Raw genomic sequence first — 21984 nt, 5'->3', positions numbered from 1 at the left:
CAGCACAGCTGTAAGATGGTGAGGATTTGTCCATCAGCTGGATGTGCACGCAGACAAAGAGAGGGGCTTTGTACGGTGGAAGAGCTGCTGCTTTGCCAGGTGAGCTCCCAGGAGTACTATGGCAATTTGGACAAGGGTTAAACCCCTATGTGAGCTACCCAGAGCTTGAGATGTGCATACTGGAGGTTGGTGCATTCCTGCTGCATGTTCAGCCCATCAGCCAGGTGCCCCCTCCTGATGTTCCTGCCTGTGGGGCTCTAGGAGTGATGTTCATGGGCCTTTCCACACCACAGCAGGAACACAAGGCAGGGCAGGGAGGTGTGACGGGGAGTGATGAGCAAAGCAGACATTCCTTACAGCTGGTGGCTCCATTGATACTTAGGACACTTTTTTTTTTCAACCTTTAAGAGCAACAAAGGATAAAGAACACCATGGGGAAAGGACACCTGTCCCTGTAGGACATCCTCAGGGGGGAATTCAAGACTCCTGAACCACTGCAAAGTACTACCTTATGTCTCTCCCCCACCAAAACCATGCAGAAGCGCTGCTAGAGCAACAGGCTGTGTGTCCAGCTGGGTGTGCAGAACTACTCGCCTCGTGCGCAGGAGCCCCCTGCTATGGAGCTGGGGTGGGAAGCAGCACTGTGGAGAGTCACTGAGCCCTGTGGGTCAGCCCAGATAGCCTGGCACAGATAACAGCCTGCTGTAGATAACAGCCTGGTGCAGATAACAGCCTGGCACAGATAAAAGCATGTCCGTGGGGGGAGCCGTGGTGAGGACAGCAGAAGACAGCAGGTGAGAGCCTGGCACAATGCATGCTTGCTTTTGCTTTCACAGACCACTTACTTCCACACTGCGGATGGGGAGCCAGGGCTGTGCCTAGCTGAGGTCTGAGCTTCCCCACCTCTCCCCAGGGACCCCAGAGCCTCTCTCTGCCCCACTACCCAGTGCAGCTGGAGGCTAGCAAGGATGGGGCTGGACCATGCTGCTGTTGTTGCAGGGAGTTCCCCCATGGGGAATGGGTTTTACTCTGAATTTTAAGGTGAATGCTATGCTGCCTTTGCTTGGTACCTACCTTGCTCCATGGTGGGTGCCTAATGATGCTCCATTGGCAGCACCTACAGCTCTGGGCTCTGCTTCTGATAGAACCAATTGCTTTGGAGTGGCCTTGCTCCATGCTGGAGGGAGGTGAGGGGTCAGTTTTGGGCAAAACATCCCAAATCTCTGCGTGCAGAAGACCTTGCAGATTGATCTCTCTTTTCCACCCCCACCCCAGCTGAATAACCAGTGGCAGCTCTCCTAACCCTGCACAAACTCGCTGCATGATCAGGGCAGCTGCTGGGCTCTCTTGCTGTTCTCCAGCTACTCCAAAGGATTTGAGTCTGTTTTTAAAATACAGCTGGGGAAATAATTGTCCATCTGCTTCTGGGCTTTTGTATAGACATGGGGGAGCTGCTAGGGACTTGCTACTCATAATCAGGTCCGTGGCTTCTCAGTTTTCTTCACTTCTTGCACTTTTTTTGCAGGGATGAAGGCAGAAATCCTCTTCCCAGGATTGCTGGTGGTCCTAATCCTGTTCCAGGCACATGTATCTTCTTCCTATGGTATTGTTCTGTTCTTGGGTTTTGCATATCAGGGTCTTGTATGTTCTGAGTAGGAAAAACAATGAAGTCAGGTCTAGGAGAATCTGAATTACTCTCTTTCAAGCAGCTGAGCCCCAAAGAGAGGTCAGAAAAAAACATTGCCAGTTTGTATCTACTGTGCCAGCAATCCTGACAGCTTCAGGTGTTTATCAGTTTCCTACCTGATTTCTTAAAATCACATTATAGGAGAAGTCAGCTCTCAGAACAGCTCCATCCCCATGGTACAGAGGTCCTCCCACCCCACACGCTTTGCAAAGTGTCCCCTGGGAGCACAGTTTGGCTCTGCCGGGCTGCAGTGCTAGTAGCTCCATCATGCATCGTCTTTTTTAGGGAGGCTGAAAACTGAACTAATTTCTGTTCTAGTGCTGATTTACCCTTCCAAAACCTGTAGAGACCTCTGCTTGTTAACTCATGATTTTAAATCATTATGGAAAACACATGCCAGACCTTGAATTTATCTCATATGGTGGTTCAGGCAATAATTTTTCTTTCCAAGATTGAAAAAGAGGTGAACTCTGGGTTGGTTGTGGAAGACAGTTAAAAGAATCTTGGGAGAATCTGGAGACTTTTTTTTTTTGCAATTTGTGTTGATTTCTGAAGCTGTAGGAGAAAGATCCCACTCAGGGATCAAGTGGGATAGCAGGGGCTTTTCCTCTTGCTCTGTAACCCCCAGCCAGCTGATGATGGGGACCAAGTCCATTTCTGGGAGCTCCCCAGAGCATGAGGGGAAGTGATGAGAGTGGGAAGAGAGCAGGGGGTTGCAGGAGACTGGAGAAAGTAGTGGGGAAATTGGCATGAGCATCCATCTGCCTTGAGACGTGGGGATATATAGGACCTTTTGCCAGTTGGTGCCACAGGAGAGCAGCCAAACTCACCATAGGTGTGTTGGAAAACGTGGCTATACCCATTCTATTTTAAAAGTATTGGGGAATGAAGACAATGATGTGAAAAAACAGGAAATGAGAGCTTTTAATGCTGAGCTGTTTGACATGGCAGCCAGAGGTATCTGTGCAAGCTGTGAAGGCAACTATGGCTGTAGGCATATCAATAAAATAAATGACAATAATTGGGATTGCAAAATATTTTATAGAAATAGCAACTTCTTCCCCCTAAAGCAACAGGAAGGATCATGCCTACATCTCTCACATGGCTATTTGAAGCCTCCACCAATGGAGAGACCCTTTCCATGTCTGAGGAATGTAGTCACGCACAGATGTCTCTCTCCCTCTCCAGAGAGAGTAGCAGCAATTGCTTCCAGCACTGCAGTGCAAATATCCCCAGGTGCTGGTGGCACAAAGAGACACCCACTGTGGCACAGGGAAGCTCTGATGTGACTAGGCATGGGACAGTGTTCTCACCTCTGTTTTTTCCATTCCCCTAATGAGATCTGTCCAAGGAGCTATCAGACGCATCCCTCCTGAGCAGTGTGTTTGAAGCCAAGCAGATCGTGGATTCAGCCTACAAGAACACACGTGACCGGTGAGAGTTGGGCTTGGGCACAGCTGTCTCATGTGCACGAGCCATGGCCTGGTCTCTGTCACATTCTGGAGGGTCACAGCCTCAAGGGGGTGTCCAGTCTCCTCTTCATATACCCTTGTGGTTTCCCCACCCATCCTTTGCTGCCTGCTCTCATCCTTGGATCCTCAACTGTGTCTCCGCAGAGGGCCTGGCTCTTTGCATCCTGCAACTGATAGTGCTGCCTTGTGCATATTGGCTTCCCCCAATTCTGCACCATATCTCCAGTCCATGGTGTCGCTCATAGCTGGAACAGTGTTCTCCCTGCCCTCCCTCCCTGCTGAGTATTGCGTGGCTCTGTTTCATCCCTTGGGAAGGTCCTGAGGAGGGCTGGAGCCAGCACAGGATCCTGCTTATTCATAGTTTTTCACCCCCTGCGGAGGACGCAAACCACTGTAGACTGTGCATTTGCTGATGACTCCAGCTTCTACCACTATGGTGTGAGAACATATGGCTTCCGACTGACCTATATACCTCCTCTTTCTATTGCCATCTGTTGAAAACCCCTCACTGGCTTAGGAACCCTCCATCTGATAGCCTTTCAGGGCTCCAGCAGCATTAAGACAGGGTGACATGGAGACGCTTGGGACCTCTGGATGGAGACAGGCACCTGCAGGCATTTATTAGTTGGAGAACAGTTGAGTGAGGTTTGGTTGCCTCAAAGATGTAAAGACCTGAGTGCTCTGATGTTTTCTGGCAGGTTGGAGAGATTGCCTTCCTGCACCCACCCTGCTCCTCTGCAGAGGGTGGCAGGAGCAGCCTGCTCTCTTCCAGCTGCTGTGCAGGGTGGTAGGTGACTCTGCCTTTGTTGGCAATTCCAACTCTTAACATGGCAGATCTGGGGTGCCTGAGGCTCACGTGTGCAACCTGCAGGACTCATGGCTTTGGCCCATTTCAGTCCTGCAGAAGTTATTTTATTCTCCCTTGCAGCATAAAGAAGAACCTGGAGAATGATGTCTTGACCCCTGTAGAACTTCTGAGATATTTCAAACAGCCAGTGGCAGGGACTCGGGCTGCTGTGCGGGCTGCAGATTACATGGAAACCACCCTGACCCTTCTCAAGGAGAAGCTACGCTGGGCCGTGAAGGGGGACTTCAATGTCACAGGTCAGGGTGTCACTTTGCTGGGAGGAAGGCAGAGCAGTGCTATTGCAGACAGATGGGGGGCTTGGTCAACAGGACTCTGTGGGGTTTATGAGGAGGGAGGGGAAGGGATTTATGGGGGTCAGGTCTTGGATCCCTCCCACCAAAGCTGAGTGAGCTGTCCCTGTGCCACACTGAGGCGCAGCGTCCTCCAGGAAGCAGCAGTCCTTGCCTCCTGGCAAGACCACTTTGCTGAGAGCAGGAGGCACATTAGGGGCAGACAGAGAAACAGCCCAGGGAGGCAGGCACAGGAGGGCTCTTGTGATGTAAAGATAAACTCATGGGAAAGCAAAGCGTAATTAATCTGATTGCTGCAGAAGCACTGGCAGGCCAAGATGCAAGTCACGGTGTGCTCCAACATAGCTCCAGCATGAGTGGGAGTGGGGAGACAGGGCTGGGTGTGCTCAGCTCCTGCCTCTCCGTGCCAGGAGCCTTTCTCCTTGCCAGGGCACCCCGCATCTGCCTGAGCATGATGACAAACCATTCTGTGACCCATCCTGTTGGTGGCAGCAGCGGCTACGAAACCTCCAAGGGACTCGGGAAGCGTGCTAGCAGCAATGGCCAAGCAGGATTTGCTGGCTGAGCTCAGCCACTTACCTCCCATACAGGAGGAGAGCTTCGCGGTGGAAATGCAAATGGCATCCCCTTGTGCTGCCCGGCCACCCGGGGGTGCCTTCTCCGAGCAGCTTTGAGTGTGTGTTCAGTGGTGGTGAGGCACACTCCTCCCATAAGGGAAAGATTTGTAACAAACTTCTTGGATGACTGTAATTGTTAGCAATTTATGGTGGAGATAAAAAGGAAGGGGAGAGGAAGGGAAAAGGATTGCTAATGCTAGAAGCTCATGCCTCTTCTGCACAGGCTTAATAATATCTAAGATTTGATCACAACTTTGGTGGTTTTAATGCTTTCCAAAGCAGAAAAAGCAATCTGCTAAAGAGCATCCTCAGCACAGGTCTGAGCAGGATGACCTTTGGTGAGCCCCTTGTGCTCAGAGCAGAGGGTGATACAGTGGTAAGGGTGATAAGTGGTCCCCTTCTTAGGCGTCAAGGGTACGAGAAGGGAAACTTTTTCCTGAGCCAGGGAGACACCACAAACTCGACAGAGCCAGTGTGTTCCTGTGTGCTTATCCTCTATGGTTACCTTGCAGATATGCTCACACCGGCTCAGCTGGGGATGATTTTCAAGGCAAGCGGATGTGACCAGCAGAATGAGGAAATAAACTGTGAATCTTCTGACCGCTACCGAACGATCACTGGCAAGTGCAACAACAGGTGAGGAGGCTGTGTTAAAGGGAAGATGAATGCATGGGTCCTCCATCAGTAGGAACAGACCTATGGACCTATAGGTGATCCACATAGGATGCCTTATTTAGGGTTTTGCAGCCCACAGAGTTGTTTCCTAGATGTATGAAGATTTTAATTACAGCCTTGCTTCAAGTGTTCTTGGTGTCATACATAAATGAGCTCTTTGGCCAAAATGCCAACAATTCTGACCCTTCTGTCTCTGCTTTCTCCTGGGTTTTGTCTGGATCTACCCCCTTGCAGGGTTTCATAGTGCTTCCTGGCTTCCTACCTGGGTATACAACCTGGCTGCATGTGAACTGGGGCATGATCTGGCCATCTCCATGCCCCAGTCTGTGTCCAGGAGGAAATCTGGACACACAGGCTGGGTGCGAGCACCTTGTGCAGGTCCCATGGGTATATGGATGGACATGACTGTAACATGGAATGTAAAAACTGTTTCTTAGTACTTACAGAGTTTTCCTAGTGTTTCGTATGGCAAACAGTGGAGTATTTTCAAAGGAACAGCGCAGGAACATTCCACATCTCTCCCCTGTTGCCAAGTACCTACTAGGCAGAGCACGTCCTGGCAGCTGTGGCCATAAAACGCTTTGACCATAAAAAGCTGTGTCTCCCTTTTCTCGGGAGGAGAAAGGAATTCAGACAGGTCTGCCTGCCTACAGGATGACTTCGCCTTCAGATGTCTGTATAAGAAGCAGGGAGAGAGCTAGCTGTGCCCTTCCATTTTCAGAAGGTGGTGGCTTCATTTGGGAGGGAGATCTAGTATCTGGGATAACAATGGGTCCATCAGACCTGAGCCAGACCTAGTTCCACTAATATTTTGCTGTTCTTCCATTCACTGGTGCAGGAAAAACCCATTACTAGGAGCTTCAAACAGAGCCCTGGCCAGATGGTTGCCAGCAGACTATGAAGATGGTGTGTCAATTCCCCATGGGTGGACAGAAAAAAAGCGTTTCTTTGGATTCCCCTTTCCACTAGTAAGTCCTTACAAGTCTGCTAGTTAGCATCATCATTATCAGGAGGCAGGAAGATAAATTCACCTACGTCAGGTGTCATCTGACTATATGAGAATCTCCATGGTGACCTAATGGAAATGCTTTCTCACTCCCATGCTTGGATGAAAAGCAAAGGAAAATTAATCTGATTACTGCAGAAGAAACAAAGAAAGACCTGCATGATGCTTTCTTTTAACTCAAGTGCATTTAAGCCAATATAATTTACTTTAAGGTCTGACTCAGCTTTTTATGATTTGTTTTGTGGAAATTGTTTGTCTCTTGAATGGTCTCCTGAAAAGCAGTATGCCAGAGAATAAAATGAGCAAGAGAATCTCTGGAATAAAAGACATTGAGCTATAAATTCTGTTTATGCACCCATGGGTGAGTAATCAGTGAGGGATGTGTGTGTGGCTCTGGTGGCACCTGGCGGGGAAATGGTTTCAGGTCACTTGAGCTTGGTGCACCACCAGCAGTAATGAGGAGCAAAGATTTTCCGTGTTGTGTGCCTTATTGTCACAGTTCCTTGTGCTTCCTAACTCTGCTCTAAAGCACATTATCAGGGCTGCCCAGTTTCTCCTTTTTCTGCAGTAATAACTGAAGGAAGAGCTGATGGAGAAACGGTGACAGGGGACAGAGCAGAAGAAAAGAAAAAGGGTTTGGGAGAGTATCCTGTCTATGCGAGAAGCGTACCTGACCAAGGAGCATTTGAACTGTGAAGGGTTATACATGTTTTAGTAACTAGAGGGAATTTACTGACAAAACCTTCATAAATTCCTAAATACTTTTATTCCCTTGCACTTCTATTTCAAAGCAATATTTGAAAAAAAAATGCCTCCCTTTCCCAGTCTAAGAACCAGAGTATGGCTCTTTCTTAGCCACTTCCATATGTCCATTAAGGGATGCTCTTTGCCTAGAAGCTCAGAAACCTGGCTCGATTCAAGAGTACAATGCTCAGCAGAGGTCTCTCTGTAATACCTTCCAGTCAGAGGCTTTTTTTTTTTTTCTAATATGACATAAGAGGAATCATTCCTTGTGATTTTTTGTCGACAACCCTACAGATGCACCCATTCCTATAGCCATTTTCTAATGCACGTATTCTGCCTTCATCCTGTGCAGGTTCGAAAGGTTTCAAATGAGATCGTCCGTTTCCCCCCTGCGCAGCTCAAGCTGGACCAGCAGCGATCACTCATGTTCATGCAGTGGGGTCAGTTTATTGATCATGACCTTGATTTCAGTCCTGAAACCCCAGCCAGAGTCACCTTCAGTGGCAAAGTGGATTGTCACACCAGCTGTGCCAAGCAGCCCCCCTGCTTTCCCATCAAGGTACAGCTAGCCTGCCTCTTGCAGAGAAGCTGGGGACAGGGTATCGGTCCTCTGACCAGGAGGTGCTGGTGGCTCTCCCTATCCTGGCCACCAAGGAACAGCCCCACAGAGCAGGCCAAGGGGGACAGACCACTCTTTCTGAGGTGGCAGTGCTCACTCCAAGGAGCTGTCCCCAGATGTAAGCACATCCACAGCCTTTCCCTTGTTTCCAACCTTTAACCCCATCTCCTTCAAGAATATGGATTTATTTCGGAGGTATAATGCAAAGACAACACAGACGGTGCCTGGGTTATAGTAAGTGTGTCAGAGATAGGATTTGGTGGGTGTTAATGTCCCATTGGTACCCTGGAAAATGCCTATTTGATGGTTAATTGCTCTATAGCGTCTGGAATGAGGAAGTGGCGAGCACCTGTCAGCAGTGGCTAAGGCTTTGAGCTAGGAAACTCAACAGCCACATTGCAGTCTCTGCTCCAGTAAGCACACATCCACCCTGCAGCACTACTCTCCTGATTTTCGGGATGTGTTGCAGCTCTGGCTCGCTCGCATACCCATATTTCCTCCCAAGGAAAACTGTGAAGGGTTGGGGCATCACTGAGTATTTGCCACATATGCATTTGAAAACACAGCCAGTGTTACAAGTGCTGGATGGCAATTGTCCACAATGTGGAGTAGATACGGACATTAGACTGCAATATAAGATAGGAACACACGAGCTTCTAAGATGTGATCTGATACGTATTTACCCAGGGGAAGAAGTTTAGGTATCCTTTGGTCTTTCTTTCTGGACATTCAGGCACCTCCAGGCTTTCATACATATTTGGGACTCCTAAAAAAAGCATCTCTGCTGTCTGTCTGACACTTCATAGGTGGGAATTTGGACCAGACTCAACACTGTCTGCCATGAAAGGTGCCTCTGAAATCACTCCTGCCTGACTTTTCTTATGATTGTAGTATCACATTGCAGAGTTTCTGCACCCCTGAAATGATGATGAATTATTCTCTTATCTTTCTTCAGATCCCACCTAATGACCCACGAGTTAAAAACACCAGAGATTGCCTCCCATTCATTCGCTCAGCTCCTGCTTGTGACAGTGGTAAAGCAATTCGAGAACAGATCAACGCGCTCACCTCCTTTCTTGATGGCAGTGTGGTGTATGGCAGTGAGGTGCCTTTGGCCAACAAGCTGAGGGATCAGACCAACCAGCTGGGCTTGCTGGCTGTTAATCGGAATTTCACTGACAGGGGCATGGCGTATATGCCCTTTGACTACATGTCAAAGAACCCCTGTCTTATGGTCAGCAAGGGAGCTAAAATTCCATGCTTTCTTGCAGGTAAGTTGGCTGTTGAAACCCTTGTACATGTAGGTTCCCTAGTCTTGAGATCTAGAGTGAACAATTCCACCAGCTCGGGTTTAGTTCTTTTATTGCTTGTTTCTTGTATTTAAGTAGAAAAGGGAGCATAGCAAAACATGGTGAATGACTAAGGCAGGCAGGTAGGAGAAAGCACTTCACTTACTGAGTCTTTCTTGTGACCATACCACTGCTGTGATGTTTCTCCATCTGTGCTCAGCAGCCCTGCCCTGGAGTAGAGCCAGGGACACAGTGCTGCCATGGGTGCCATGGTGCACCCAGGGCCCCATGTAGCTCCTGGATGGAGCCAAGCGAATGCAGCAGTAGCAGACTGGCTGGGATACATTGGCTTGTCCATGCTCGTCACTTGGCAGCTACCTCTCTACTATCTGGATAGATACAGATGTGTTTGTGCTGGGCTGGATCACTACCAAGAAATATTTGCTAGTGCTGCTGCACTGACAGAAGCTCAGATCCCAGCTGGACTGAGAACAGGACTGATTGCAGACTGAGGTGACCTGCCACCAAGAAGGCTGGGGTGCACTGGCAACATGCTGGCAGCGCAGACCTTTATACATTAACAAAATCTCCTGCTCCATTTGTCACCCTTTTGGCATCCTCTTGACCATTCCTTCAACTCAAGCTAAATCCTTTTGTCCTGTGCAGAGCCGGGACCTTCCATCTGCTGTTGCTTGCTGCTTTGTCCTGTTCCCAGCACACAGAGGCCAATATATTTCATTTCCCAATGCCCTAAGCAGTGGTCTCTTCCCCCGGCTCCTGCTAGTGAGGAGTTGGGTGCTGCAAAAAGTGTGTGAGAACCCACAGAGGAAAGTTTCTCACCCCTTGGTCCTTCCTTTTGGCCAGCAGGACCTCCTGTCTAATACTTGATGGCTCTGGCCACACTGGGCTGTTCATGGCACCTGAGGGCATGACAGATCTCATCAGCTGTGGAGCTGATTTCTGTTCCCTTGCACCCTGTACATCTGGCCTAGGCTGCTTTGAACAACATCCCTGTACACCTTGGTGATACATCCAAGGTGACAGGACCAGCAGGAGAGCTCTGCTTGGTGTCATCCTCCAGATCCCTCTTTTCAAGTTCTTGGTGTTTTCTGTTTTCCTTGGCCTCTCACACCTGCCTATCTCTCCCATCCATTGCTCCATGTCTCCAGCTGCTTCCCCAGTTCGTGCAGGTCCTCAGTGAGGGCCCTGCAGGGCCTGTGACAGATGCCCAGTGGGGAGCAGAGCAGGCAGGTGCATCGGGTGCTTCCTGGTGTGGGCTTCCCATCCCAAGCAACTCTGGGCTGCCTGAGCAGTTTCTGTTATATAGCTGGGTACACGGACATCAACAAAATTATAGTGAAGGGGTTCAGGCTTACTCAGAGGCTCCTTGCAGCTCCCCACAAACTCCTTTGAAAATTCAGTGTCTTATTTGTGACTTTTCCGGTCCCTGAGAACTGAGGCAGCTGTACATGTGCTGTTACCTAACAGGGTTCAGCGATTTCATTATTGGAGTTCCTTTGGAAGCCCTGAGTGGATGCTGTCTGCTGGAGGAAACCTCACAGTGCTTGTTTTGTTTCTTCTTCCGTAGCCTCTTACAGACAGTCTTTGATAGTTAATGAAAAGGGCTCTGTGCTGAGTGCATGAGCGAATCCCTCTATTTACTATGGATCTAGCGGACTAAACACTATGCATTTACTCTTCTCTGAGTGCTTCTTTATACTCTCATCACCTGCTTGCTTTCAGGTTTCCTGCTCTAGACATTTGAAGAAGGATTTAATATTTCATTGTTATGCCTTTTGTAATATATTCCTTCAAGTTGTGACTCATTTTGCTTTTACTTTTACTTTTCTGAGAGCTTGATTGTGACTGTCTTCTTGCTTTGGCCATGGTTTCAGCTGGTTCAAAGGATGCCTTCTGACTTACAAAGCTCCCTTGGCTGTCCTGACTTCCCTCTGCCCATTTTCATTTCTGTCTTGAGCTCTGAGACTGTTGCTCTGATATACGAGCCTAGAGGAGACCTACTTGTATTTAACTCCTTAAGTTACCTCTCATAGACTTTTTTTTTTTTTTAACCAAAAAATGGGCACAACTGTGCTCATCTTGGCTATTGCTGCTTTGGCAGGAAATGGCTTTTCACCAGAGCTCTTTGGTCCTCTGGACTGCTCCTTCTCCTTGTGTGTGGTTCTTATCCATCTTCTTCATGATGCAGATATTGAGACACCTAAAAAGCTCTCTGTGCGTGGTTCAAAGCAGGATGTTTGCTTTCTCCCAGTGTGAAGCAGCCAGGCACATGCAGGACACTAGCAGTAAAATTAAGCACTCTTGTGATACTCATAGGTGACTCTCGAGCAAACGAGATGCTGGAGCTGGCGTGCATGCACACGCTTTTTGTGCGGGAGCACAACCGCCTGGCTAGAGGACTGAAGAGATTAAATCCACACTGGAATGGAGAGAAGCTCTACCAGGAGGCACGGAAGATTGTGGGTGCCATGATCCAGGTAGAGCCACCATGTCACACCCCAGCTCTGCTGCCTTGTCTTGCAGCCTTGCAGAGTTAATATGGTGGGATTGCTAGCGTGGGGTTTCCATAGGGTGCAGTGTTTTGGGGTGCAAATAATCAAATGCTTTTCACTAACTCCTTTAGTCTAAAGTAAAACCACCCAGAGATACCTGAAATAACATGTGCAGAGGGGGGTCTCCCTGAATCTTTTATGTTCCTCTACTGTTACATTTCTGAATTGTTTGATGTGTTTTTAACTGCATATTTTTGTTTGATGAACATGAGGACAGAAAAGTCAGAGGAAAAGTTTTCCCAGTGTTTTGTGCAGGATAATAATGCTATTGGAGATTTGGGTTAAAATTCCTCTGGGTCATAAGTCTGATCCTCTCAAGAAGCCCTATGTGCTGGTGGGTGCAACCACCTGTGATATTCTGTTGTCCTTATGGTTTTAGAGCAGAGATGCTTGGGTCCATGCTACACTACAGATTTTCCCCTGACTGAGATGGTAGGGTCACAGAAATACTTCTGTGCTTGGATGGGATCTCTCAGTGTCTCTAGTCCAGCCTCCAGTTCAGAGCAGGACCAGCTTCAAAACAGATGAGGTTTCACAGCTGGCAGAAAAGGCTGGCTCCTATGACAGAAGAAGACACAGGGTTACCAAAGGCAGTGCTTAGTCATATCTAATTGAAAACCTATTTTCTAAGTTGGCTTGGCAAATTCTTTCGTAATATCAGAAGGTTTAAGTTTTTAAAACTGTCAAAATTGCATATTATGATAGTGTTGAATAAACAAATATTGAATAAGCCAATGTGGAGAGATTTAAACAATTGCAGTAAAAACATTGCCTCTTTCATCGTGTTTACATCAATGGCTTAATTTTCTTGCAATTTGCAGTCAATTAAGACATTTCCTGACAAATAATTTGATTTTTCGAGTTGTATGCTTCAGCTTCCTCAATAACCCAAAGAGAGAGGAAGCCAGGGCTGGAAACCTCTGCTCTGAGAGGACTAACAGCTGCCCATGGGAGGTGATATCATCTGTGTCAACACCATAGATCTTTTCTCTCATCTGAAGCAAGTAATATGGGAGGGAGGAGGACATGCAGTTCTACATGGCTGCTGGAAATGGGCTGTACCTATAGTTCCAAGAGGAAATATTTGAGAGGTTGTGGGAGGCAATGCTAGCTTTCATCCTGCTCTCATCTGTCAAGATGTAAGGCTAGAGGTGAGGACCATGTCTGAGGACAGCTGAGCAGCAGCAGCAACATGTAGAGAATCCCAGTGCATTACACACAAAGGTTGAGCATGGGTCAGGCATCAGCAGTGTCTGTGCTTCCTGATGTTGCTGAAGCTGTTATGAAGCTTTGCATTTTCATCCCCTTGTCAGTGCTAGAGAGTGCAGAGATCCCTGCACATGGCTGGAGCAGCACCCTGCAGTGCCTGTGCCTGGAGCTGCACTGCCAATGGCATGGGGCAACGGTCAGGTGCAAAAGCTGCTGTGAACCAAGGCTACAGAGCTTTAGAAATACAATTGTCACTCAACAGTGTCAGAAAGGATCCTCAACAGACTGCCAGAGCACTTGGGTCAAGGTCTGATGAGGTGAAAGGAAAGCTGGCCCTGGGGAGTCTGGTCTGCATCTTGTGTTAGCAAAATTTCCTACAGAAATAGCATCAGAGAAGCCCAGTCTGACAGCTCCTGTTTAAGATGTACGCAACAGCTCTCCCATTACTTTGTTTCCAAGGAAACTGATGCTTAAGCAATTAATGATTCACACTTTCCTTGTTTCTCCTTAGATTATAACCTACAGGGACTACCTGCCTCTTTTGCTGGGAGAAAGTTTACAGAAATGGATTCCTTGCTACCGAGGCTACAACGAGGCTGTGGATCCTCGCATATCCAATGTCTTCACTCTGGCTTTCCGTTTCGCCCATGCTTCAATTCCCCCATTTGTGGGCCGATTAAACGAAAATTATAAGCCCATAAATCCCAAACTGCAACTCAGCAAAACCTTTTTTGGTGTCTGGAGGATTGTGAAAGAAGGTAAAGCCTTTCTTGCATGTCTTGGGTGTACCATTACTTCATTTGGCCCTCTCTGGATAAGCTCCTGCATCAGTCAAACTTAAAAGCAGCTTGCATTAAATAAATGTATTAAATCATCTTTACTGCCAGAGTAGTTTTCCCAACGTAGCTGTTCTCTGCAGTCAGATGCGACCCATCTTATTATGATGTTTGCAGTCTGATTGCTTAATTGTTGTAGTTTCTAAGAACATTCAAAGTATTTTTTCTAATGCTTTATGTGCAGGAAAACTGATTCTCCTGTACTTACAATTAAATACAAGCCTCTGGAGCCTCTTTCGTACACACTTTCCACCCTAAGCTCACAAGTTGCTGTGTAACTGTTGCAGGCGGTATCGATCCCTTCCTGCGGAACCTGATGGCCAGTAAGGCCAAGCTGATGACACAGAAACAAATGGTTGTGGATGAACTCCGGGATCGGATGTTTGAGCAGGTTGAAAGGATTGGGTTTGATTTGGCTGCACTTAACATGCAGCGTGGCAGAGATCATGGCCTTCCAGGTAAGCTGGCTGTGGCAGCAGAGCTGCCAAAGGAGAACAAGTGAAAAGCAGGCAATCTTGTTATTGAACATTGAGAAACATCTCCAGCCCATGCTAGGCTGAAACTTGTCTTAGAGGACTTTTCCAAACCTTTTAATCTTTTCTGTACTACCATTGATAAGTAGGTTGCAGGTTGTGCAATGAAGTCAGAGCCTGGCTGGAGCTGGAGAAGACACATGGAGGCACACAACCACAAGTACACTTAGCATTGCACAGAGTCAAGCATTCAGTAACTGATGCATTTATGTTGTTGTTTAAATGCCAAAATTATGAAAGTGGTTCACCAAGGGTGTGCAGGAGTCATTAGCAGAGTTTGGGCCAGAAGCCCCCATGGCTTCTCTTCAGACATTTGTATAGGTCCAGCACAGCCCCAGAAGACCATATATCTGAAAAAAAAATAATCTCATCATATTTTCTCTACAAAGACAATGTCCCAGAAAAACAAACAAACAAACAAAAAAAACAACCAACCAACCAAACAAACAAAAAAAAACCAAGCATGTCAAAACAACTCACAGGGAGCTGCAAAATGCAAAACCAGTGTAAAGACATCGCAATATAGTCTTGAGAAATAGATTGTTGATAGGACTTGACAACAGAATCAAGGGTGTGCCATTGCCTAACAATGTTTTTAGGCTGACGTAAGTGCCTGGAGCTGCTGTGTCAGTAACATCCTGGGAACTGCAATACAGCTCACTTTGAAACTGTGATGAAGAATGCCAGATTCACATGTTTTAAGCCCAGACAGAGGCTTTGCAATGCCTGCAGATGCATGGTCTGGTCACAGGATTGCTCTGCCTTTTTATCAACAGTAGGTTTCGATGTTCCATTCTGTCTCTGGGAATGCTGCTGCACAGAACCTCATCTGAAATCAAATCCCAAATTTCTAGTTTTGTCTGCTGATCTACTGCAGTGGAAATGAAATGTATTTGTAAAAGTGTTTATTTGTGTTAATCTCCTTGTCTTTGGGTCTCAGCCTACCCCTGAGTGCTACTGTGCTCCTTGATGTTAGACAAACTATGAAAGTGGTGATAACATAGCAACATCAAAAAAGCTTCCTGATTCTTTTTCTGATACAGCAATATGTGGTTTCCTTGAATTGTTTGATAGTGGTACTATATGCTGTATCTTTTTCTATGAATTCTCACCAGCTTTTAAACATCTTGCTTACAGCTGAAATGTATGCTGCAGCATCATTCTCATCTCTGTACCCAGCAGTTTACTGGGCTGGAAGGTAGCAGAATGCATTAGTTCTCCATAGACTTTTCTTTTACTTAAGCAGTCATTTGATAAGATAGAGAGAGGATTGAATTGAGACTGCCTTTTGCTGTTTATGTGCCCAGATCAACAAGATGCAAAATTATCTTCCAGTTGTGGTCTAGTGAATTTCCAGCTATTTGCTGTAAACAAAATTTAATACAGCTGGCAATGTACAGTGTCCCTCTTCCACCCATAGTAGCTTGCCTTATGAGCTCTATTTGCAGTGTGGAATGGCTTGTCAGGGTGGCTAGACATAAATGTACGTGAGACCACCTGTGGGGAAGTACTTGGCCACTGTCCTATTGTACAGAGCATCAACATATTATCTAGATTCACTTTCAAAGAAATCAACATCAATAAGTTTTGTGAGGAAATCTCTCCTGTTTTTCCAAAGATCTCTGACATTGTCTGCTCACAGAGATACCTTAATGTTCCTAGGCTGTAATTTGGCATGCCCAGCCCCTTCATCTGGGTGTCCAGAGCAGAGGGGTAGGAGCAATCATAGCACACTCAGGATCAGGTGCCTGAACATATATCTCCTTTGCTATTGGAAATGCTTTGGGGTCACTCCTCTCGCCATCTGCTGCAGCTTCAGCAGGGCATGGGTCTCCCATATCTCCTCTGTCACATCTTCATGAGGTTGTTCAGGATACACCGTGGTTCTGGAGCCTGCATGGGGATCTTGGCAGGGATCACTTGCAGAGACATCCACAAATAGCATGGAAATGCCAGGCAGGACAAAATGACCCTCGAGCAATGGAAAGGCAATAGCATTAATAGAAATATAGAAGAATTTAGAAAAAGGTTTTAAACATAATTGGTACCTACCTCTGCCCAGGGTACAGGAAAGAGAAAAAATCTTTCCAAAAAGGGAAAACATTATTGACCACTCTTTGCTGTGATACTCGACTACTTGCAGGTTACATCTCCTGGAGACAATTCTGTAGGCTCTCAAAACCTCGTGGTTTGAAGTCACTTGCTCAAGTATTGAAGAATCACAGTCTGGCAAAGAAATTCATGCAGCTGTATGGGACACCAAAGAATATTGACATTTGGATTGGGGCGCTTGCAGAGCCCTTTGTGAAAGGTGGAAGAGTTGGTCCTCTCATGGCTTGTCTAATTGGCACCCAGTTCAGGAAGATACGTGATGGGGACAGGTAAGAGAGGAGATGGGTACACAAACCCCAGAGGACAGAGTGAGACTGGAGTTTGTGCAGATTTCCTAATGGAGATTTGGAAACTGCTTCCAGTTGTTTGGTTATTTTTTTTTTTTCATTGCTCCTCAAAATGTGTTTGGTTTTTGTTTGTTTGTTTGCTTTCCCTTTCTAGTGATGTTCTTATTCCCTGTCTAGATATATCATCCCTAGGTTGAGATTCTAGGCTGAGATCCCTTCCCAGCCAAGTGTTTTGACCCTCTGCCTGTTCACTATCACTAATTTTGCAAATTGTATTGACTTTTTCCATGCCAATGGTTCAAACACAGTGGTAATGTTTGAGCAATTTTTCTGCATTCAGATAAGTTGTTTTAAGGAGGCCTACATTACTACGTGTTCAAACACCCACTTGCTCAAGCAAAGGGAAACATGTAAGTACCTTAACAAGAAAAACAAGTATAGTTTTAAGGATGGGAAAACCAGGCTCCAGATGCATTGCCTTCACCAACTGGAAACAAGCTTCCAGGTTTAGTCAGACTATGTAGCTCACGCTGACAGAACTGTAGATGTTCAGTGTCTGCTGATGGGGTGGATAACACTTTGGGTAGTTTTTGAAAAATTGCCTGCATGCTAAGGGATGTTACTGAGGGACTAACACTGTCAGGCTTTGAAGGGAGTAAAGTAGATTAATTGTTCTCTTGGTTCTCTCCAAGTCCCAGCTAAGCTTCACTGCTTGCTTGGCACTGTCAGCATCCCTGATCCCTCTCTGCTGGGACAGATAGGCTGCTTCTTCATGGCTGTGCCCTGCAAAAGTCTAAAAACATCTGTCACCTTCACAGACCCTGTAATTACAGAACATGACCTTGCACAAATGCAGTGTCTTCTGTACCTCTTGGAGGTCTTAGAGGTGACTTTTCACTATTTGTCCATTCCACCCCAGTTATGAGGTGTACTCTCATGGGCATGTAGCAATTTAGGCTTAGTTTGCACCAGGAGATGGGTGGACTGGTGTTAGCTTGGCAACGAAAATCATTTGAGCAGTGTTGTGCTTTCAAAATACCTGAGGTCCTCTGCCACCTCCTCCTTGAAGTTGCTAAAGGACATCAGGTAGAGGAGTTAGTACCCTTTTCAAGGTACATTTGCCAGTCCTTTCTGAAGCAGGGTTCTTGCATTGTTTAGCAATATTGTCTGAAAATGGGATCATGATACCTGTTTCTAGGAAACTTTCTGCCAAGTACATACCTAGAGAGACTTACAAGCTCAAAACACAGAGTTGGGAGCTTAAAGGCAGACAGTCTACTGCACATTTAGAAATCCTATTCATAAGGCAGGAATAGAAGAAACAATTTTTTAAAAGAGAGTAATTAGAGGGCTGTTCCCACCATGGCATCACAGTCTGTGTTGAGTTTGTGCTGAATATTCTATTCGAAAGAGGGTGTTTGTGCCTCAGTTGAAGAAACACAGGGCTAGGCTTTAATTCAACTGTATCTTTGTTTTATTTATATGGCAGAAATGCAATTCAAATTACTCAGCGGGTGAGACAGAGCATTTAACTTAAACACCAGAAATTTTAATTTGGTCTTAGCGAGGAAAAAAAAAAACATTGGTGTTAATGGGAAATAATTTTGCAGGAATCTTGAATAAGAAGAAGATAGAAGGGAAAAATCTATAGTGTCATTTTCTGTCTCCTGCAGGTTTTGGTGGGAGAATAAAGGAGTTTTCACTCCTCAGCAACGCAGTTCACTGGCTAAAATCTCCTTGTCACGAATAATATGTGATAACACCCACATCTCTAAAGTGTCAAGAAATATCTTCCAGGCCAACAGCTATCCTCACTCCTTTGTGAGCTGCAACCAGATCCCAAAGCTGGACCTCAGAGCTTGGAAGTCAAAGAAGATGGAGGAAAGTACAGAGTAAGGTATAAACCTGAAACAGCAGTCAGTTCCTGCTTGAAAACAGGTGATATAACTGGGCTAAGCTCAGGCTTTAGAGGACTCTAAGTGTCTAAGCAATGCAGTCTGCGTTACACAGAAAACTTGCTTACCAAAATACTCCTGAGACTACCATGAAATGGCTGTTGACATATTAGGGCAGCCAAAGACCACTGCACCAGACACCCAGGCTCTTAAACAGAGCTGTCTATCACAGGCCTGAAGATATGTGCCAGGTACATGCCTAGCATGTGTTTAGATATATCATTCCATCAAGTCCACTGGGAGTAGTTCCTCCAGCACAGATTTTCCAGCATCAGCATTGCAAGGTGAAGCTAGCTTTATAGCTCTGGGATTTTTCTTATTCAATCTTTTCAGTTTAGCTCTGTTGTTGGTATACACACTTTTTTTTTTTTTTTTTTCCATCCAGCTTGTCTTTCTGTCCGGACCTGTCTAGGTCTGTCTTCTGCCCATCTCTGAGAATTCTGTCAGCACATCCAGGTCACACAAAAACCATCTCTGCACTTGAAAAGAGATTCCCAATATATGGACCAGTTTGTGGAGTTTGATTTATGCTAAGAAATATTTTACCTATATTTCTGGTATTTCCTTCATCTGCCTTCAGTTCTTGAGGTTTACTGCTTTAAAGTTTTAAAGTTCTTGAGGTTCAATGCTTTTCTTCCAAAATGATCTCTGAAATCTCTAGGAAGTGGATGCAGGCAAGAGCAGCTCTCCCCTGGGAAAAGTGGGCTGCTCTGGTTCATTAGGGCCTTTTCCTTATTAAACATCATCTTTCCCTTGCTCTAAGAGTCAGGCCCTGCCATGCTGTCATGCTGATAGCTGTGAGAAGGAGCAAATCACTGCAACTAGACGCAATCATTAAGAGCGCAGAGAACTCCAGCTGCAGTCGGCTTCCAATTCCCTTGAGGCTGTTTAGTTACATTTTCCGAAGGGCTATGGGATTATCAGCTTGAAAGTGTGACAAGGTGCAACCATAAATGTCACTTTCTTGGTACCAGAAAAGTAAGGTTTGGAGGACTGCAGAAAGCAATATGTAGGCAGGGATCTCCAGAGGTCTCTAGAGCAATCTCCTGCTCAGAGCAGAGCTAATACCAGAGTTATTGGTCCCACTTTTCCAGCTTAACCAATGCAATAAATCACACAAGACAATAGGGAGATATGGTGCTTCCTTTTCTGGTCTGTTAACGCATTGGTTTTTGTCTCCTGTAGAAGAACCACGTGATTCTTAATGTTGAACACTGAGGATTCCCCGGAAGCTTGGATTTGAAGAAGCTGCTGAGATTTTTTTATTATTATTATTATTTTATTCCTGTGTCTATGTCTTTACTGCCTGAAATGTTTGGGCATGATTGCTGTCATTCACTCTATTTAGTTTGCTTGAAGCCTTTCAAGTGAGATGGAATCCAGTGATAAAAAATTTCATGAAAAGATGTTCCAGATCTGTGCAAATTACTCAATATCACAACGCAAAAGAAAATGAGTTATCAAGAGACTCACTCCCAAACATACTGCTTGCTCAGGCAATTTCACATACACTGGGTCCCAGTAAGCTTTACTGTCAAAAGACAGGTTTTGTACACTCCTTTTGTGTGAAATAGCATTAAGTTTCCAGTCTACACAGAAAGGCATTGGGGCATCAGAACAGATTGCATATTTTCACTCTCTTTATTATTATTATTACCATTTCATTTTTATTTCTAAGAAGTACATACTTCAGTTTCCAGAGAAAATCTAGTAATTTCAGTGAAGCAGCAATAGCTTTCATGCACCCCAAACAGATTTATTAAAAACCCTCTGTTCCTGCTTTTGTTGGATATGGAACCAAGAAATTGTCCACTTGGAATAAAGCTGTTCTCTCATCAGTACCTGCCCCTCTTCCAGAATGCCTAAGGCATCACACAGCATGATGGAAAACTGATAAATTGTTCTGCAGCCTGGCATGAGCCAGAATGACTTACCCCTGGGCTGTGGAGGTGATGGGATATGTCCTAGCAAAGACAGTACAAGAAAGTAAGACCTAATCTAGTTTCTCCCTTCAATAGCTTTTCCCGAAAGGAATCAAAATGTCTTTCTCTTTCCTCTCTAATTTGCTGTGCTACTGTAGTTGATCAATAAATTGCAATTTTGAGCTGAGGCCAAGACTTTCTTTACACTTTGTAAAAAGTACAATGACCAATGCCAGGTGGAGGGTGGTGATAGGTTTAATTTGGAGGTAATGGATTAAGCAGATTCAAGTGAAGAACCCATATATTTTTAAGGAAGGAAGATATACCTTGCTGTAGTCTCTGAGTCATTATCCTGTGTCATGTAGCACTACAAAAGCATTCCTCAGAAAAAGGGGCAGTGCAGGATTTAGCTCTAACAAACGCTTGACAGCAATCTCCTCCTTATCTCTCCCAAAAGGCAAAAAGCTCCTGTGAGATCCTCAGAGAAAAAGAAGAGGTGTAGGTACTGACTTCTGCCACCATTTGTCCAAGGTGTTGGGGTGATGCTGGGGTGATGAAATGCTCCAGGTGTGTAGGCTGACAAACATAAGCCTGGACATGTTTTGAACACAGAAGGGTTCTTACAAGCAAACATCCCCTAGGAGTGGGTTGAAGCCCAGTGTTTCTTGGTTAAGCTCATGGTGCTGAGAGTTTCAAGGGAGTCAACAGATTCAATGGGTGTGAGACACTGACTACACCGGGGATGTGCGTCAGTCTCTCTGGCTTTATTTTTTTAGTACTGGTTGTCTAACATGCAGCCCCAGCACTTACTCAGACCCTTGATGACACAGGAGGGCACATTCATTACCTTTTGATTTCAGCAATTAACTTATGAAGAGAAAATAGAAAACTTCAGTTGGAAGGGACTTACAAATATCGTCAAGTCTAAATGACTAGCTCAAAATCATAGAATCATTAAGGTTGGAAAAGCCCTCCAAGATCATCTGGTCCAACCACCCCCTACCATCAGTATCACCCACTAAACGCCTGCCGAGGCGATCGGCTCCGGGGCAGACGCGTTCTGCAGCAGAGCAGAGGATCGAGACAGGCAGGGCTTTTTTTTTGGCATAGAGGCCACTCAAAGCAGCCAAGGGAGCCACAAGGATCCAGCAGCCCTCGCGAGGGAGGCTGACGAGGCAGCCCCTGGGAGCACGAGCGACCAGGACGGGCAAACAGGGCGGGGCGCGGCAGTTCGCGCAGGGAGGGCCCCTCGCCGCTCTCTTTCAGCAGTCTCTCCCTTCAGTACATGTA

General features: G+C 46.1%; 1 protein-coding gene across 2 annotated transcripts; it reads left to right on the top strand.

Annotated features, from left to right (window-relative positions):
* Positions 1–765: 765 nt before the first annotated feature.
* LOC116497447 (myeloperoxidase-like) lies at positions 766–20852 on the top strand. 2 transcript variants are annotated; one of them, XM_032201190.1, is made up of 14 exons: positions 766–794; positions 1526–1603; positions 3028–3121; positions 4088–4263; positions 5447–5570; positions 6448–6577; positions 7712–7918; positions 8934–9249; positions 11605–11765; positions 13561–13807; positions 14173–14343; positions 16562–16799; positions 18491–18709; positions 19958–20852. In XM_032201190.1, exons 2-14 carry the CDS (start codon positions 1528–1530, stop codon positions 19968–19970), a joined length of 2172 nt encoding a protein of 723 aa, XP_032057081.1. In that variant the 5' UTR covers positions 766–794; positions 1526–1527; the 3' UTR covers positions 19971–20852. The 2 variants fall into 2 exon arrangements, with proteins under 2 accessions (XP_032057081.1, XP_032057082.1); XM_032201191.1 differs by having other exon boundaries at positions 18491–18714.
* The last annotated feature ends 1132 nt before the right edge of the window (positions 20853–21984 follow it).

The sequence above is a fragment of the Aythya fuligula genome, chromosome 20 (genome assembly GCF_009819795.1).
Source record: "Aythya fuligula isolate bAytFul2 chromosome 20, bAytFul2.pri, whole genome shotgun sequence".
Classification (NCBI taxonomy): domain Eukaryota; kingdom Metazoa; phylum Chordata; class Aves; order Anseriformes; family Anatidae; genus Aythya; species Aythya fuligula.
Note: the sequence above shows the minus strand (reverse complement) of the source record. Positions and strands in the feature narration are given on the sequence as shown.

Coding starts and splice junctions, on each gene's coding strand:
- LOC116497447 (XM_032201190.1), top strand. CDS start 1,528: ATGAAGGCAGAAATCCTCTTCCCAGGATTGCTGGTGGTCCTAATCCTG. Junction 5,571..6,447: donor ACTGGCAAGTGCAACAACAG/GTGAGGAGGCTG, acceptor TCACTGGTGCAG/GAAAAACCCATTACTAGGAG. Junction 9,250..11,604: donor AATTCCATGCTTTCTTGCAG/GTAAGTTGGCTG, acceptor TGATACTCATAG/GTGACTCTCGAGCAAACGAG.